Source organism: Syngnathus typhle, linkage group LG3, assembly GCF_033458585.1.
Source record: "Syngnathus typhle isolate RoL2023-S1 ecotype Sweden linkage group LG3, RoL_Styp_1.0, whole genome shotgun sequence".
NCBI lineage: Eukaryota > Metazoa > Chordata > Actinopteri > Syngnathiformes > Syngnathidae > Syngnathus > Syngnathus typhle.
Window position 1 is genome coordinate 4,847,635 of NC_083740.1, and position 19,090 is coordinate 4,866,724.

At 42.2% G+C, this 19,090-nt stretch overlaps 1 protein-coding gene across 2 annotated transcripts in view; it reads left to right on the top strand.

Annotated features, from left to right (window-relative positions):
* The first annotated feature begins 1,841 nt into the window (after positions 1–1,841).
* The window catches only part of tnrc6c2 (trinucleotide repeat containing adaptor 6C2), a 32,226-nt gene continuing 14,977 nt past the window's right edge, over positions 1,842–19,090 (top strand). For both annotated transcript variants that reach the window (XM_061273950.1, XM_061273951.1), the window contains exons 1-4: positions 1,842–2,605; positions 9,647–9,747; positions 9,952–9,973; positions 15,734–16,111. In XM_061273950.1, the coding sequence (XP_061129934.1) occupies positions 9,685–9,747; positions 9,952–9,973; positions 15,734–16,111 (463 nt within the window). In that variant the 5' untranslated portion in view covers positions 1,842–2,605; positions 9,647–9,684. The remainder of the gene's footprint in view (positions 2,606–9,646; positions 9,748–9,951; positions 9,974–15,733; positions 16,112–19,090) is intronic.

Below are 19,090 nucleotides of genomic sequence, written 5' to 3' on the forward strand. Positions count from 1 at the left end.
CAATTAATGGAGATAGCAGTGCACACAACATGGAATGCATTGCTCAATGCCTTTCAAGTGCTTCTGAGGTCACTTACATGTTTACTTGGTTTGTACAAGACTGGCTGACTTAGTTCGGAATCCACATATGCCTCAAGGGTTTTTTTTTTCTTCTTTTTTTTCTGATAACATTCCACTCTCCGCTCACCCTCCTTAACCCTGAGTGCAGAACATCTGCTTTCTCTATTGTATTGGTGCTGGTTGTCTCAAAAGCTTTGGGCATCTTGCCTAAAAATGGAGAAGGAAAAAAAACTTTTGGCCAGGGCCCCTTGGCTTTCTCATTAATAGTCTGTATGAGTGATGTGGAGGACCCCTCAGCATTTCTAAGCAAGTTCTCACTGGTCAGCCATCGCCTTTGTAATGCGCAGTCTTGACCTGTTCCCACTGCACTTTGTGTGTCTGTGTGTATAGTCTTCACGCCGGGCATTGATTTCCATGAGAAAGGAGTGTAGAGAATGGACAGAGGGGCCACGTTTTCTTTCTGCAGGATTTGTGCAGACGTGATCGTAAGGGCAGAAGGGCGACCTCATCCATCATGTCGTGAATAGGCAGGAATTATGGCTCCATGTGTCTGAGCAGCACCTGGTCAAGACATTCTTGACAAAGGTCGATTTGGGTAGACAAACTAGAAGAAAAAGTGCTCGAATTTGATAATTAGTTCTGGATGAAACGGCCAGACTATTATTACATGACATTGCTATTTACAAATTATTTACAATTTCCCATTAATGTGGTTCTGCTGACATATCATTTCATATTAAAGATAGTGAAATGGTTTTACACATTATGCTAACACACAGCACCATTAGCATTCAATATTAAAGGTGTCTTACAGGACATGTGACAAATTAAGCCCACTGTATTCATTTTTCTATCATTAACAGGTTCTTGTTGTGATGATAAATGCGGGTTAATCAAAGGCACTAGATCTAAAACCAGTGTTAGCGATAGCTAAGCTACTTTATGGAAATTTCTCCACATGATAAGTATCTCAGAAAATATTACAGTTTTGACTGTATCTGATGAAATACAGACCAATATTACATTGGTATTATTTTTATCTCCGCTATGACATGCAAATGAAAATAAAAATGAGATCGTCTGTGCAGATGTCCTCCCCATTAGTAATACATTTGTCATAAAATACCTGCTCGCTTTAAAATGGTAAACAATAGCGCCAAATCTAATTAAAAGAGTGTGTCGCTTTTATCAAATCAATTGTAAAATGAATGTGTGTCAACAGTACAGTGGAAGAATGAAGTGTTATTCACACACGGACAGAAACCCAACATTCAGGCTCATATTTAGAAATGGATGTTTGCGACGTTGTGGGCGTGAACACCATCATTTGCTTTTGGCCTGCACTGCCACTCATTCTCTTTCAATTCAATGCAGGGTAGACTAATGGTCTAGATGGCGGAAGCAGAAGCAGAAACAGACGTTCAATTATGTAATCATATATGATATGACTACATTAACCTTTGACAGATGGATTCACCCATAATTTATCACCATGCTCTTATTTTCCTCTTATTTAAATGGGACTTTTGTTGTATGGAAAATGGATGGCTGGGGGAAAGTCTTGACTTTTTTTATGTTGCTGTTGTTTGGGATTATAAATATTGACTTTAAAAAAATAAAAGAAAGAGCACATCAGACAGTCAGGGTATATTGTAATGTTTCTGGGAGTGTGTCCAACAATTTCTTTCTTTCTTTAAATATAAACAATAAATTTGGGGCCGGGGCGGAGTTTCGTCGCGTCTCCCGATTGGCTGGCCTGTAGTGACGTTTCCTCAGCCGCTTCCTGGTCTGGCTGCTCTCCGGGGGAGGAGGAGAGAAGCGACACTGCGGTGTTTGCTAGTCTCAACAAAATGGCTGCGAGACCACTGACGCCGAGCGCTCACTGAAACGCCTGCCATGGCCGTGCTCTGCGACGTCTGGACCCTTGCAGAATGTATTTTCCCGGAGTCGCTTCTCACTTTGCATTCGCGGTAGCCGGCGCGTCACTAGTCGTCCCGCTGGTCACCTAAAAACGAAACATTTCTTTTTTTTTTTTGCACTTTAAACCAAGTTGGTCGGCTGGCTTTCGGACGGCTGTCGGCTATCCGGACAAAAAACTGCGCCATTCTTTTTTTCTTTATTCTTTTTTTCTTTTTTTTGAGAGGGGTATCGAGGCTCAACTTCTACTGGCTGACGTCGTCTGTAACAATTTAGCTGCCTTTTAACAAGGTCGTTCCTAATCGTATCGTTTGTTTTTGTTGTTGTTGCCTACGCTTCCTCCCCCTCCCCGCCCCTTATTCTAAATCGCATATGGCTTTTTAGCGTTTATATTTTCTGCGGCATTTTTTAAATGTTTCCCTCAAGCTTCACAAAACAAAATTGTGGTTTTGTGTGTGGGGCTGAAGAGGGGGGCGTTGTTTACCTCGCAATCCTGTCACCAAGCTGCTACGGCGGCCGCCGGCGAAGCTGCCAAGTCTTTACTGAATCTGCTCCATCGCTTTACGGGTAACTTTGGAGAGGACACCGGAGATTGATTAAAAGCTGCAAAAGCCGTGTTTGACCCAAGGTAAGTTTATATTCTCCACATCTCTTTTTTTTCAGTCCTCATACAATTATCAACTCGTAGATAGAATGACCTTCGTTATTTTATGTTAACCCTGCAAATAAAAATTGCGATGGCTTCAATGGGAATTCCAGCAGAAATAACAATGTGATGCTGAGGGTAGTAGAAGCATGACGTACAGGTACACATAATGTAATGAATAATGTTGTAATCATTACATTATTACATTATAAGTCTATTTACTATAAAACTCGACGTGGAACTTAAGTGTTATATCACAGCTCCTCTGTGATTGGTTGAGAGGACTGAGAACACTCTGCACATGTGAATAGTTTCTTTCACGTAGTGAAGAATGTATTACTTTAGAATGCATTACTTTCCTTAGGTTTGTACAAAGGCTTAAATGCCTTTTGGGGGGGGGTACTTTCTGTTGTAATGCAATGACGTGAAGCCATCTTTCATATTGAATGCAAAATGCCTTTTTGAATGTGTGTAATCTGCTTGTGGTTCATCATCTTGTAACGCCGTCATATATCTTGTAAAATCCCCTCCATTAATTACAAGAACATTATTAAACTATCCAGACGCCCATCTTCTGTTCCTCCACCTCAGCTCCAGATACTGATTGAACTGTCGCCTTCCATTGCATTGCATCCCCCCATTTTCCCGCATCCCCAGGCGCCTAAGTACAGCATTTAATATCTCTTCTGCGTGTCTTAATTGAAGTACATAATTTCCTGTTCAATTTCAACCCCCCCCTATCTTCCTCCCTCTGTCATCTTCTGTCAGAACTGTCTTATCTCAATCGTCACACGCCAGTGCCGTGTTGAAATGAGAAAATTGTTGCGAGAAGCGACAACACGCATTCATGTGTAGAGCTGAAATGCTTTCCTGCAGCCTCAATGCTGTTTTACTGGCATGCGCAAGCAATTTTTTGGGCCAAGCTCAAGGTCCTGGCAGTTAGTTAATGCACTGCGGTTGCTAATCGGGTCATGAGGTGCCTCCCGCATGCCCTTAAACACCCAGCTGGCTCACAGACGCACACACACACATGATTTTTTTCTTCTTCTGGAGGGTCAAGTCCCTCCTAGCCACCCATCTCTCCCAAAGGCTGACGTGTTGCAAATAAAAGGGTGGCTGTGAAAAGATTTCGCAGGGGCCCTCTGCTGCCCATAAACGATAGAATAGGGGGAGGAGATGAAGCTTACGCTTGTTAAGAAGCAGTCTGCTGTTAGTCCCCCTCTATCAGCCTTTAAAGAACACGTAACCTGGACTTGAGCGAGCCGCCCCGGTGGATAAAAACCTTCTACCTTTTATGATTAATGATTGCAGCTCAAATGTAGTGGCTGTGGCTGCCATAGAATTGTTACGGTTTGCCAGTCCCTGTTTTAATGACATTCTTGATGAGATTGAGCGGTGCAAAGATGTGTCATACTTGGTGTCTGTATGACACTGTTGACTGTGAAATCTCAAGTACAGTTAATGCAGCAAGTTTTTTTTTTTTTTATTCTATTTTGATTCTATACTAGTTAAGACCATTCAACAGTTAAAGATCTATTGAATCAAAGATAAATTAGTAGATACTGTCTGGAGAAATTGTGCAAAAGCGAGGTTTGCAACACAGTAAGTCATCCATAGCAAGGGTTGCAGCTATCAAATATATTTTGAATCAAGTATTCTATTGATTTTATCTAATGATTATTGGAATATTTATTATTGGATTTTTTTTCTTCATTGCTTCAAGACGTTATTTTAATCCAAATATTCAATACCAGCTGTTTGTATTGTATTTATTTTTTGTTCGGATTGTAGGGCAGAGTTTGAAAATGGCAGACAGTAAATGAGTTATGAAGTTTAGAGCACCTAGTAATGAACCATGGAGCATTCCAACTGACAGTGTTCACCTCGTGCGGGTGAATCCTCTTACAAGTGACCTTGAATTAGAAGAAAAGATCTGCATGTTGTTTGAAAGCTTTTATTGGAGTTTGTCAACTATACAGACAGAGAACATTAATTCATCTCTGGGAGCCTGTTGTGCCACACTTAAGACGTTTGAGTTAAAAAGGAGATCAGTCACGGTTGTGTGTATTTGGCATTTTCTTTCTTGGCAGCTCACTATTTATTGTTGAAGGCTTTTCACATCCTCAAGAACAAACCCATTCCGCCTGCTGGGTCCTATTTGAAAATATTACCCAAGGTTTGTTTTCTATTGTGTGACCTTTTACTGATAATACACTGCACCCGGTTTGGTCCTCATGCTGCTGTCCTTGTGCCTATCACAATGCCAACTTGGAAGCTGTAGTACACTTAGTTTTTCCATCCCACAACTCTCACGTCAAGCATTTTTGGCAAAGACTTCAAGCAGTTTCCCAAGAGGCTCCAAGTTCGGACGAACAAAAAGTCGCTTTCAAGAATTTCTTTGGGCTCCACTAAGTCCTGCTTCAGAAGAGTGGCTTATGTCGTCTATCCCCTTTCCCCCGGTCATTGACCTTCGCCCAGGCTTGAACCGTGGTGGTTACCGAGCTCGTTATTATAAAGCCTTACACACAACTGGCACAGAACAGATAGATAACACACTTAACACCGCCGCAGGGTGCTGCTCCAGTCTAAGGGGGCATTGACAGCGCAATCAGCTGGATTCGCTTTGTGGTTGTCAAAAGCCATTAACATTATCATGTAGACTGCGAATGATTATTTTCAAAGTGGTTGAAGGAAATCGATGCCCGTCAGTTGAATTTGATGTAGACATTGAAATAATCGAGTATATGTGGATTAGGTTCTCAGCAGTAACGGTGAAAATGAATATAAGAACGAAGACCAAGACACTCAACATATTTAAAAGATTCCTAAAAAGAACACTTGGTTGATTATCAATGTCATCAGATTCCCACAAAAGCTCTGTATCTTAAGACTCTGAAACCCGGATATCACTTTTGTCGTATAGGGGAGATTGAATAATTTACTTTTGTTGCCTGTTCTATGCCTCCTTCTCCCCCAATGTATGTGCCAGTAGAAGGGCCAGGGTTTAAGGGGCCCAACAGGGATAAGTCAGGTTAAGAAGGGGGGGCAGCTGGAACCCGGCGAGCTGACGCTTGTGAGTCTTGGCACGGCTCCAGGGGAATGTTCAGTGTACGGAGCTTTATTTTGGGGGCCCCTGTTCCCTCCCTGGCTTTCGTGTTGGCTAATTGGAGGCACGGTGGGAAGGAGCATGGCATGACATGGAAGAAGCCTGACTGGGAATATGCGGGATATCCAATTTAAATGTTCCAGTCTTCATTGTCAAACTAACATTAGACAGACTTGCTTATTATGTAACAGGGCTCGAGTCCCACAGCACATCTAAAGCCCTCGGTTAAGGCCTTGTAAATAGCACTAGCATACGCCGCTTGCTCTTTCCTGAGATTACAGTTAAGGCTACAGAGCCTCCCTTTTTCGAAAAGTCTTTTTTTATTTAATATCCGCACAGTAAACTGAAAATATGTCGATTGGACTTTACACGATCAAGAGTTTGAGGGTGTCGATCACAGAATGTCGTCTGTTCGTTTGTTTCGGCTCTTAATTATGACTCCGATTGTTGTCGATGTGTAAATTGACAGATATTTGACATTTTCCTTTGTGCAGTGTCAAGATGCTGGCATCTAAAACAAGACTTCGAAACATTCAGGCTTTGTCCAACCCATGTAATAAATGAACTTTAAATAAAAATAAATAAACTTAAACTCTCAAAATAATTCTAAAACTGATTTATCTTTTGTTAGGACAATGACCATCAATCCTACTTGTGTATTGACTAACTGTTGTTTAATTGTTTTTAATCACTAAAGAATAGCAAATAAAGTAAAATAATTGGTTAATAAAAAAACAATTGGGATGTTGTCTTAATAAACTTTAACGGCAATAAAATTGTGTCCAATTATACAATGGAGTAATCCATTCTAAAAATAATCGATAATGGCAGCCCTAAACTTCACCATGCATTTTATAGACAATCAGTCCAAAAGGATGCCTTGAAACGTTTTTGAATTCTGTCATCTTAAGCAGCCGTAGCAGGCCGCCATGTTCAAGTTTCATGTCAACTTGGCTGCTTCCCCAGCGAAGCTACCCTTGTGCAAAGGTGTTATTTATAGCACCAACTCCCTCTGCCTCAGTGTTGGACTTTATCCGCTCCCTCAACACAACTGTCCGCCCACCTTCAGGCACGTCAACAAATCCCAGCGAGCAGCCATTGATCAAGTCCGGTCTCGTGGCAATAAAGCACCTTTTATACTTTCGTGCACCGGTGTAAGGTGAAACTGATTACAAACAACAAACTCGCTTGTTAAATCCACAGGCTTGCTTTTTCCAAGTAGAACATGCCAAAATGATACAGTAGCTACATATTTGTTATATCCATCCATCCATCCATCCATCCATTATCTGAACCGCTTATCAGCTGATTTAGAGCAGGCAGGATATTAAAAAAAAAACTTTGAACTAGCGCCACACTACAGTTTGTGTTCAACTTCTGACCTTGTATAATAATCCCACAGGTAGGAACAGCTCCCGTCTTTGTTCCCTCATAAAAGTCATGTGGCTTTTTTTGTAAACCACAGGAATGTCTGGCTCGACTAACTGGCAACAGTAGTGGATCGCAGGTTTACCACAACATCTAGCAATGGCAGATGATATTGCTTCACTCCTGTCATTCAAAACACGTTTTTATGTCCTCCCTGCAGCGTCGTCTCTTTTTTGATTCGTCTTGAGGTTCCTATCGTCCGTGTATCCCTCTCGCTATTCTCTCCGCCATCCCATGGATATTAGTAATCAAGGCACATGGTTACCCCCCCCCCCCACTTCTCTTGCTCTCCCTCCTTGTCTGCCAGCCTCCATTATGCATATTTCAATTTTTTTTTCTTTCTCTTTACTACACCCAGTGAGGATTCTCTTTTCCGCCTTTCCCCACTTTCAGCCTTGGCTCCTCATTCGGTCTTGTCTGGTTCTCCGGCGGCTGTCGTTCTTAATTGGTGTTGTTCTCTGTCTGCTTTCATCCGCCGCCTGTTTTTTTTTCCCTTCTCTCATCCGCCCACTTGTATTTCTCCTCCATCCCCCTTTCGCTTTCCCCAGAATCTGTGACAGAAAGACAGGCACCAGACACACCGACTTTCTGCTGTCTCTCTATGTCAAGCGTTGCCTCTTTCTGGGCTTGACCATGTGTGTGTGTCCACGATGTCCGTTTATGTCATTCGGTTCTGTGGAACTCCAATCAAGTCATAGTCCAAAGAAAGTGTTTAGTCATACAGGGGAACCCTTTTTTCTCCAATTCCTATTAAATTATGAGGTAACGTTTCACGAATGACATCACACAAATAGTCTCTGTGCCCCCAGAGACCCCTGTTTATTGTGCATGAAAGGATGTTTGCCTTTTTGGGAGGCCTTTTGCCATTTTTCTTGAGAGAATAATTGGCATCAACAAGGGTTGTTAAGAAAAAATAAAAAGCACCAGCATTTCCATGAAATTCATTTCTTTTGACCCTGAAGTTGATTATTTTGATTTCTATTTTTCATTGTTTCAAAATATGAATAGATCAGAGGTTGCACTTTGTTTTGAGAATGCAGGGTTTGAATTATGCAGTACTGGGCCACCACTGATGCTTGTGTCAGGGGTAGAGAGAGAGAAAGAGAGAGAGAGGCAAGGATTTGCGAGGGAGCCTAGACTGCCATTTTTGCCGTCAGCAAAAAAAAAGAAAAATCCAGCTGTAGCTGTCCTTGCTGTCACGTTTAAAAGAAAAAAAAAAACACCCTCAAGAAAGTGTCAGTTTTCGCTCAAATGTGCACTGAAAATTTGTTTTGCACAAAGAGAGGATTGAAAGGCAAATCAGATTTAATTTAAAAAGTAGTGATTGGACAGATGAAGATGATATCGTGTGAAACATCATGAAATAAGACAACCAGGAAGTGGCGAGAATTCCTAGCAGATCCAAACGGCAATCAATATTCAACAAGCTACATCATTGAATAAGTAAATACCAAGGATAATATTTTTATCCTTGTAATTTTTTATAATCCACATTGTTGACAAAACAATGTTATCGTTTATTATTGCAAAGATGACTGAGCTTCCACAGTGTTCAGTGCCACATCTGCCAACATTAGCATTGCTAATTCACTATGGACTATGATTAGCATGACCTCTGAACTCTACTACTTGCTATTCAGCATCTCTTGCTTGCACGAGTAAGTTAATACCACCTCTTGCGGGGTTTGCCCTAGTGCCGTGCATAATTTTAAAAAGACCTGGCTGATTATGTAAATTAAGTGACAGTTGTGTTGGTAATATTTAAAAGAGTGAGCCCTTTCACATCACATCTTGAGCCATGCTTCTGCCCAAAAATTTTATTAGTTTAGGCATTTTGTGATGTATTAAATTGCCCCTAGCGCATAGGATTGATTTCCAAGCACTCCCAAAGGTATCCGATTACTCTCACATGATGATGATTTAATTTTTAGGTATCATCAGTTTGATATGACAAAATAGTCGGTGTCCATAGCATATAAAGAACAAGTACAAAAACACGGACGCAAGACCCAGTTCATACTTCCAATAGTTTCCAGGCTGTCATGAAGGGATTACAACACATTCTGGCCTTCAGGAAAGCTATGCGTCAAGTTTGACTCACACAGCTAGTATTCTGTCATTCTGTCATTTTATTAATGTCCTGCGTTGATTCCTTCCACAATGATTTTGACTTTTGCTAGTCACTGGCTTTTGTCACATTTCCCCCTTTCAATAGTTTCTTTTTTCTTTTTTTTAATAGGTCTCTATTATACTTTTTGACTAAAGGGAAAAATGTTCCTCGGACCTGTCAAGCGCAATTTACATATGAAGGGAATGTTGTTGATGGAAAGTTTTTCTCAGCGCTCTTGCTATGGCTTGAAGTAAATCAAATGGAAGGAGCTTTTAGTTTGCACAAATATGTTTGGAAGGCTCTGATCAGTGACACATCAGTTTTGTGTACCTTGTAATATGGAGAAAGTGAATCACACAATTCTCACTCTGTTTTACAGCTGCGAGAAGCAAGCAAAACAAGAACGACAACCATTTGATGGAAGAAAAGAAAAAGAAAAAACAAGAAGAGAAGATCAAGAAGGACATCGCTCAGAAAAAGGTGATTCGCCCGCACTTCCATTGAATAAATCTCATGGTTCTGTCAAACAAATTAAGGAATAGTAATGACAATCAATCAGGGTTTTAGGTTAATTTTTCACGTTTTGGAATATTTTATGCATCTGATTGTACCTCCATGTCTGGATGAATTTAAAAAATATTTATTTATTATTATTTCAAGGTAGTCTATTTCTCTTTCTTGCAGGCTGCTGAACAGAAACCCAAAGGTGAGTACCAGCCATCTATTTCCAAATGTCTATAATAAGTTATAATTGTTATAAAGCTGCGTAGCCTTTTGTGTCATTGCGCAACCCCGTTGGACACATCCAATACAGTATCCGACATGTGCGCAATTGTGTGCTCGAAATAAAAAAAAAAAAAAAAACACATACATACACAGAGCAGTCGAGTGAAATGCAAAGTGGCGTCTGGTGTGCCCGCAGCAGCAAGCAATGGCGCGTGAGGCCATCCTGACAGAGCACAGTGTGTTGTGCTTACAAAGGGCGCTAGGGAGAAGTCAAGGCAAAAAAGGGAGAAGCTGAAATAAAGGCGGTCAGCTATGTGTGTGTGTTCATCCCTCAGGACAGAGGTTGGAGAGAAAAAACAAACCGTGTCCTCGCTTACCCTTAGTGTTTCATGTAAAACAAGTGGACCTTTGTGGACGAAATTTAGAGGAGATGTGGAGTGAGAAGGGAACACAGAGTGACAACATAATTGGGTGTCATTTTCAAAAGAAAAGAAAGTGTTGCGGGGACTAATCATGCAACAAGCCACCTCTGATTTTTGCTCCTATCCGCCGTTTCTCTTCAAGGCCAGGCATTTATTGACTGGAATGAGTTGTTTTCATGCGTGGAGCTGAATAATAGCCGTGTGTGGGAAGCTCGCATTCAGTGTGCAAGGGTTATTTGTGTCTTTCCATCCATATCGGTAAATTCAGAAATTCATAGACCCATACAGATTCACGTCCCCCCCCCCCCCTCTCCCCCCTTGTCCCATCTTCCCTGCTCACCGATCTGCGAGCCTTTTTTGGTCTCTTAAGCATTTCAATTTGTTTGTGGTAATCGATCTCGGCCCGACGCGTTCATATGTATGAAAATGAGATAAAGCCCCAGCTCGGTGGAATTAACTTCTCTGCCCCCCATTAGGCTTAGCGCTTTGCACTAGCATAGGGCTCCATCCAGCAGGCTGCCTCATACTGCCCGTTTCCAACCCCCCCATACATACACACACACACACACACACACAGCGATAGAGCGCTGATACAGGGCCTCCATCCTCCTTTGTCCTGGTCCCCCCTATTACCTCCACTGATTATTCATTCCATGCACACACACACATTTCTCCATCGCAATCTGCAATCACAGTCACGTTGGTCTGTTTCACATTAGCCCCAACCTGGACAAAAGCATGCCGGCACAGATGGAGAATATGAATTAGGAGAACATGAGGTCTGTCAAACCTTGTCACATATTAAAAGATATATATACCTTCTTCTCCTTCCTTTCCATACGGAGCGATTTTAAAGCCAATGCTTATGTCGGCGATTTGCAGAACCAGAAATATTTGAGCTGTGGCGGCATATCGCTTGCTCGTAACCTGCTGGGAATGGCAGTTATGGAAATGTTAGCGAAGCAAAATGCTGTTTGTGAAGAAGTTGCAGCAGAGCCTTGATGCAATGTGTCACATTCCAATACATCGACAGTCATTTGTGACACGCCCACAATTTATTGAGTTGCTAACTTCATGATATGATGGCAGTTCATAATTCATCCCTGCAGTATCTACCACAACTTGAGCGGCTCCATTGGAATTTATGCAACGGGATTTGCTACCTTGACCCTTCCTATTCAACACGTTCGCCATTACTTCCTGTCGTTTCGTTTCGTCCTGGCAGAAATAAAAATGAATGCAATGATCGCGCCATTAATGAGAGAGTCACAATCAACGCAAGTGAAGTGCATGTTTCCGTTTTGGATTCATTTGCAATTTCATATGCTATTAATTGCGTCAACACAACAAGGGAATTTCATGAATCACAATCCAATTAGAAGCTCATTTATTTAAGCGTCAACGGCGCTCTTCTCTTCACTTAGCCACGTTTACAAACACTCAGAAGAATTAATCGGGAATAGATCGCGAATCACGTCCCTTGGATTTATGAGTGCCAAGCATAATTGTTTTCCCCTGACCCCCCCCCTTTCCCCCCTCCCGTGTACTCATCCAGCATGCATGTGGAGTGTCGGAGGAGAGCGAGAGATGAAAGGAGAGCTCGGGGTCAGTACGATCGGAAACAAGAGGGCCACACAAACCTAAACAATGCCTCGCTCTTTGTCTATTCATACGGCGCAATCACTCGCAAGCTGCTGAAGAGAGAGGCCATTCGATGCCCCCCTCCTCTTCTTCTTTTGCCTCCCCCTCCTCCCTTGCAAAGTGAGGCTCTCGCCATCTCTAAAGTCTGGCAGATTATTAATGAGATGTGACTTCACTTCTATGAGTGACAGTTCTGCCCATGCTCAGATGTTTGCGTACAAGTTTAGAGTTGAAAGGATGTCAGTGTGTTGGCATCAAGGGTGTTTCTCACTCCTCACAGGCTTGACACCACATTGAAGCAAATAGCAGTGCTGCACACGATTGTTCCTTTGCATTTTTGTTACTGCTCTGGAAAAAGGAAAATTATTTGACGCTATGTTTCATGATAATAATAATAATAAGAGATAATAGCCCTCTCTTCCTTTACATGTTTTATAATATTTTTCCCCCCCAGTGATTTTCTTTTATTTCATTTGGACTTTTTGCTTTGAATAATTTCATTTTTATTTGCATTCTTTTCATTTTAGTTTGTTTTTGTTTATATACGGAGTATTTGTTGAATGCACGATAAGATGAAAAAAAATCACAAAGAATCGCGTAATCACATCAAGCACAATCCCCAAATGCCAGTCTGAACGTGATTTTGTTAGTTTTCTTTAACTCCATTAACCTTGCAAATGACCCATATTTATTTGATTTAAAGAGCTCCCTCTCCTTTAATAAAATATGCAGTGTGGCACTCCTACACACGTTGGCTCACTCTTTAGATTAAGATGGTGACATTTAGCGCTTCAAATGTACACAAACCACATAAGCGCTTTAACACGTAGCTCTCATCCCCCATACGTCGGGAGAAGTAAACGAGCGTGACCCACGAGAGAGAAGTGGGGGTGCTAGCGTGAAGATGGAGATTGGGGGTGTGGGGCACTCATTAGATGGAAAGGACGGAGGAGGCATGGCATGGGAGAAGGTCACATGAGGCCACAAGAGGCAAACTGAGGTGCAGGAGGCAACAGTGTCAGTCTCTATGGCAACTGCCTTTTTCTTCTATAGAAAGGGTGAGGATGACAATGCTTTTGTCTTAATGTGCTGTGAATGTTTTTAGCTTATTAATACAGACAGATGGGACCTCAGAGACACCCCCCCCCCGCGCCTAAAAAGTCATTGCAGTAAACATGCATATGTATAAGTTCACATAAAAGAGTTAGTTCGCTGAACCTCAATTTATAGGGCTTTCCTCGAGATTTGGAATTATCAAGAGTGCATAGACATGCACTCAAATAAATACAAAATGTTTACATTATTTTGTACAATTTTACACATAGACTTCATGTCACCATTGTGCAAGCCGTATATGCCGGTGCATGGTGTCCATCCCCCACTGTTACAAACATGACTGCATAATGAAGTGCTTCGGAAGACAATAGACCAGATGTAGGTACGGCCCAGGGGCCACATCTGGCCCTCAAAAAATCTCTGACTGGCCCTTGTTGTGACCCTGAAGCACAGTAAATTGCAAAATATGTGGTGTATTCATTTTAAAATGTATAACAATATGGTCTTTCTAAATTCTGTACATTGGAATTAATATAAACAAATCAAATAAATGCCTTGCGATATTAGGTTAGCACAGGCACAAAAAATACAGTAACTCCTGATCCCATTTGAAGTGCAAAGTACCAAAACAGCAGCAACATACACTACGTCACGTGACCAGAATATTGTTTAATATTATTCCAAAAATATAAGGCCTCCCATCTGCAGTTGTGTAAATAAACAGCCCAAGGCCATGGAAATCCGATATGCTGCGACGATTACGCGTCCAGCTGTGTTGATAGCAGTAGCTTTATTTATTTTCACATTTTTATTTGCGTGCTAGAACCTTTTTGTTCTTTTGACCAAATGTGTTTATTTTTGAAGCACTTGCGAATTTGTTGGACTGCACATGTCTGCAATCTCGTCATATAACAAAACGCGCAATTAATGATAATAAAGGCCGATAATTGTAGTTTAGTTGCACTCCAAGACACCAGTCGAACGCTGCTGCGCCTCCCTTCATGATTTATTAAAGTTGAATATACGATTTGGGACTCGAGCCGCCCGTAGCGCATGAATATTCCTACAAGTCTGCTGTATTGTAAACAAGACAATGACCCAAATCGACAAAAGGAGTGTACCAGAATACACAGGTCTCGTATCTCCACTGCGTTGTTAGCGACTCCACGAGAGGATTTTATCCCTTCAATGTGGTTCAAACGCATTACGCTTAATTGACTGTGCGGAATCTCATTCCTATTCATCGGCAGGAAGTGTAATGTGCTTTACATTCCTCATTTAATCTTTCACTCTCATCGGAGGGATTTCCCTCATCTTCTCCATTTTGTTTGATGCTATAAAACTGTTACCCAGCCCTCATGAATTACGAAAAAAATCGGTCTCCCTCCAAACTAAAGACACATCTTGGCTAATATATTTCTATTTGATCAGGGTAGAGGGGAGCTGTTATTCTCACAGGTACTATTTCTTATTCACTTTACATATTCCTACTGGTTAATTTCCAGGGGAAGATTATGGATTCTTAGAGATACTGATACTCTAATATGGTAAAAATGATGGGAAGAGAATCCAATTTCCCAATTGGGTCAAAGTTAACTCCAAGAGCCAGCGTGATAACAAGATTTGCACGCTTTTCAGTCCCGAAAAGGTTGCATGGTTTCTTGTTTCGTCATTGCAGTCTGCTGCACCATAGAGCAGTGGGCGGGATCAAGATGGATGAAGGCACAGAGGCAGATAGAAGGGAAAAATAATGGTGATGGAGAGAGAGCCAGAGAGCAGAAGCGGGAGAGCAGGTGGGTTATGGGGTAGCTGTGATGGAAAAACAGAAGAGCTGGCTGTAAATGCAAGGGAAGAAGAAGAAGAAGAAGAGAGGAGGAGAGGGGGGGGGGGCACTCTCCTGCATTCCGATTGGCCGCGGGACTGTCAGGCGGGCCGAGCAGAATTTAATCAAGCCATGTGCGTCAGCGACTGCAGTTCCGGGCCGACCGCCAGCCGGATACTGCTGGAGGCAGCTCACTCTCTCTGCATGCGTGTTTAAAATCACAGGGGGAAAACGTGTGCTCGCGAAAGACGTTTGAAGCAAACCAACAAAAAGAGAGGAGTTTGTCTTTCCTCTCGACATATAAAGTACTTGACATTTTCCTTAGATGCATCCTGGTCATTGTTGCTTGTCTCCATTTATTTCTCCATCTTGCCTGTTGTTCTTTTTTTTTTGGCTAACAAGCACAATCGCCGCTTGAAGCTTGGCTCTCAGATGACTTGGAACTCTTGAACTTGACTCATCCTTTATACGTATCCCTCTTCTGGTTTTCAAAAGGCATTCTCCCTCGGTAGAAGCACTCGCACATTCATCCCTTGAGTGAAAGCAGTCTCAGCTGTCGTGTCAAATGCTCTTTCTGTCTGGGGACGATACGAAACGCGACCGAGCACATATTGAGTGTTTACCGTCAGATCAACAAAGTGTTCTTTGCAACTGCTTGTACTCTAGGTCACGGGTTGACTAGCACATTAGGCAGCGGTGAATGCTACAAACTGTTTGCTGTATGCGACCTAACGCTTCAATTAATACCTTGCTTCCTGCCTGTCTTCCATCTATGTGTTTGTGGGTGGTATCCATCCAGTGCCAGAGCCTGCTCCCACTAAGCCCAGTCCCTGCACACTCCACCCCGCCAGCCCTACGCTGCCACTCTCCTCCTCATTGTCTTGTGGAAATGACAAGCGCGCCTCCTGCGGCAGCCAGCTCCACAATCCCGTCGCCCCTCAGCCGCAGTGCCCGTCGTCTTCTGCCGCCGCTCGCTACCCACCCCGAGAGGTGCCCCCTCGCTTCCGGCAGCACGAGCACAAGCAGCTACTGAAGAGAGGCCAGCCGCTGCCCGCGGGAGCCTTCGGTGCTCTCCCGGCCTCGTTGTCACCTTCGTTACCTTACTCGCAGTCCTCTACAAGTACCAGCAGCGTTAGCGCAAACTCAGCAGAGTTCACTGCAGACCAACAACTCTCAGGTTTGTGCCCTTTTTAAAAAGCCCTCCATGTAATCGGATTGATTTTGTTTTTGAATTCCAACCCGGGCGGTGAATTATTCCGTTTTTGTGCATCCTGGCTACGTTTTGAAATTTAAAATTTCAAAGCAGGCCATTTTCGATTGCTCAATAATAAATCCAAACACCTTCAGCTGTTCTTTAGAGGCTAGGCCGCTAGCTAGTCAACAAGCCGCAGTCAGCTCTTCTGTATCTGACAAACGCCCTGAGGATTTGTCTCGTGAGGATTTGTTTTATAATAACTTACATATGCGTTCATATTTCCTGTCTAAGCCTCGGGTTCAAGTAAAAGGCTTCCCTCAGCTAAATTTGGATACAGGCATTGTTGACACGAGTAGAAAGCCTAAACCTTGGCTCTGTTTTAAAAACCCGTAGTCTTAAGCACTAAAGCTCATGTGGATGAATACATTAGTGTTTCCGCACCACGTCAGGACTGGACACCGCATTTGGCAAATCGTTTGGATGAGGTTATGGTGACGCTTTTAGGTGGCAGCAGCCTTTGTGGACAAACGGGCTCATCGGTGTAGTGGGGGTGCAGCTGGAGGAGATCTAGCCTGACCTAGTTGTGTCGCCTTAGATGCGTGTCTGCCTTGCAGGCCAGCTGACACACATGTACGCACACACACACACACACACACACCGCTCAGTTGATAGAAAGCTTTTGTGGGGGTTTCAGACACAATGAAAAAGGCCAACGTAGTGTGTGTGTGGATATTCCAACTGGCGATCCAAATGCAACACAACAGCTTTAAAAGCTGAAAGGGAAGCCCGCCATAGATTCAAGGCTATTCGTCCGCCGCCCCCCCACCCTTTTGCCACTTTGACATCTTGGTCTATCCAGCTGACTGGGGATCATTCAATAGTCCAGGCCAGACTGGCTTGCCCAGCAGCAGGTGCTGGAGTGGGGGTCTTTTAAGACTTGTGGGAACCTCAGGCCAACAGCTGTTTTGGGGTAAGGCGGGGTGACGCATGTGGTGCTTTAAGGACCCTCAGCTCTATTGTTTGGGTAGCTTATGTTAGTGTGGATATATATCTGGTTGAAATAAGCTTTTTTTTGTAATGGGGGATTCCGAACACATTTCGTGTAATTTCCCAGCTAGTTTCTTTACTGCTTCGGAGTGTGTGAGCCTATCCCAGCTCTATTCTACCATACTTTGTTTAAAAAAAAAAGATAAATTTTGAATTTGTTTTTTGTTTTTTTTGCTGCTTTTTTAAATCTACACAATATATCAAATAACCCCAAGTGTACTCTGGTTTAAAAATAAAAAAAAAAGATGGTTTTTATTGGCCTGTTTTGCTCACACACTCAGGGCACACAAGTGAATCCCTGGGTGACTTCATTAATCCAGTCACCGTCAGTGAAACCTGAGAAGACACCATTGCACTGTGCTATTTTTTTTTTCTTTGCCCAGCAGCGGTAAACAGACATGACTGATGAGTTTTATATCCTCGTATGACTTTTCCCTACCACCACTGCTTCCGAAACAAAAACAAGCGTATGCCTCCTTTGGTCCAAGTAGGGCTCGAAGCGCTCCTCAAAGAGTAATGGATCAGGCCCATTAGATTCCAATAAACTACAAAATGTCCATTCTACTCCTGCTACACAACACACATCGCTAACCTATATTTTACTCGATACGTGCTCGCGGTAACTAAAGAGGAGTTGTGCCTTTGTTTTTGCTTTCCATCGCAAGTAATCGACCCCCTGCCCCTTCTGGATGCTCTTGCCGTGCCACCCCGCTCTCCCGATCACTGTCACACCTCCTTCCATTTCATTTGAGGGGCATTTGATTCTTGGCAACATGCCCATTTCTATCCTGACAGTTTGTCTTGCCAGAATTAATCTCTTGTTTGAATTTGTAGCATGTTGCCATCCAGATGACAATGTTGCCGTTTATGTTCATTGCATGTATACGTACTGTTAATTATCGGAGCCCTTCAGCAACTAAGCTTAGGTCCAGATTGTTGGCAGTTGTCATGCACAGACTTGCACATTCATGCATGCAAACAAGCAGCTTTGTTACCATTTGGGAGTATGAGCAGAAGTAAAATGGGTGCTTTGTTTTCGATTATTTAAAAAATAAATCATAATTGATGAATGAGCTGGTTTGACAATGAAACAACACTGCATTTACTGTGTCATTGTATATAATAGATAGAAATAATTTAACACAGGCAGACTTTTAGATTGGAATGTCAGGAGCGGGAGTTGCAGCAAATTAATTTGGCGGTTTGCGGTGAAGGAAAAATATGCTGCTATATATATTATCCCATCGCCTTATAACGCCATTAATTTATTATTATATTGGTAGGCACAATAGAATAAAATGCACTATTATGCTAACTGATATCTTATTACTTACACATTCTTGCTTTTTTAACCAAATGTTTTATTTTGCACTAATATTGCACTTTATTACAGTATATTTTGCATATATCGTATTTTACACTGGGCCAAAAATCCACACAGAAAAAGTATACAAAATTAATTTTAAGGGTTAAATAATAGTGTAAAGATGCTAAATACAGTCATATAAATTATCATTGAAATTCAAAATAATAAAATATAAGTATTTGTATATGGGGCCAATGCCAATTTTAACCACAATATAGCTTATAAAGTCTTAATGTCAGATCCACATAGTATCTGGCCCTTACAAATTACGATCAATTTATGTGACCAATTTTAAAAGACTACAAAAAAAGAGTCTACACAAAATACGCTGAAGATTTGGGAGTGAACCCAACTAACACTCTCCTGAGGCAGGATCTTTAGTGTGTTTGCTGTGTTTCAAGACTAATAAAATATGCTGCTCTAAAGATAGTGCTGACTGATCAAAGACAGTCGTAACATCAGTAGCCATTAATGATACCGTCTCTTCGTGCAAGCTTCTCCGGTTGGTAATTGAAAAGACCATCTGTGTGGTTGTCTATTTGCTTTCA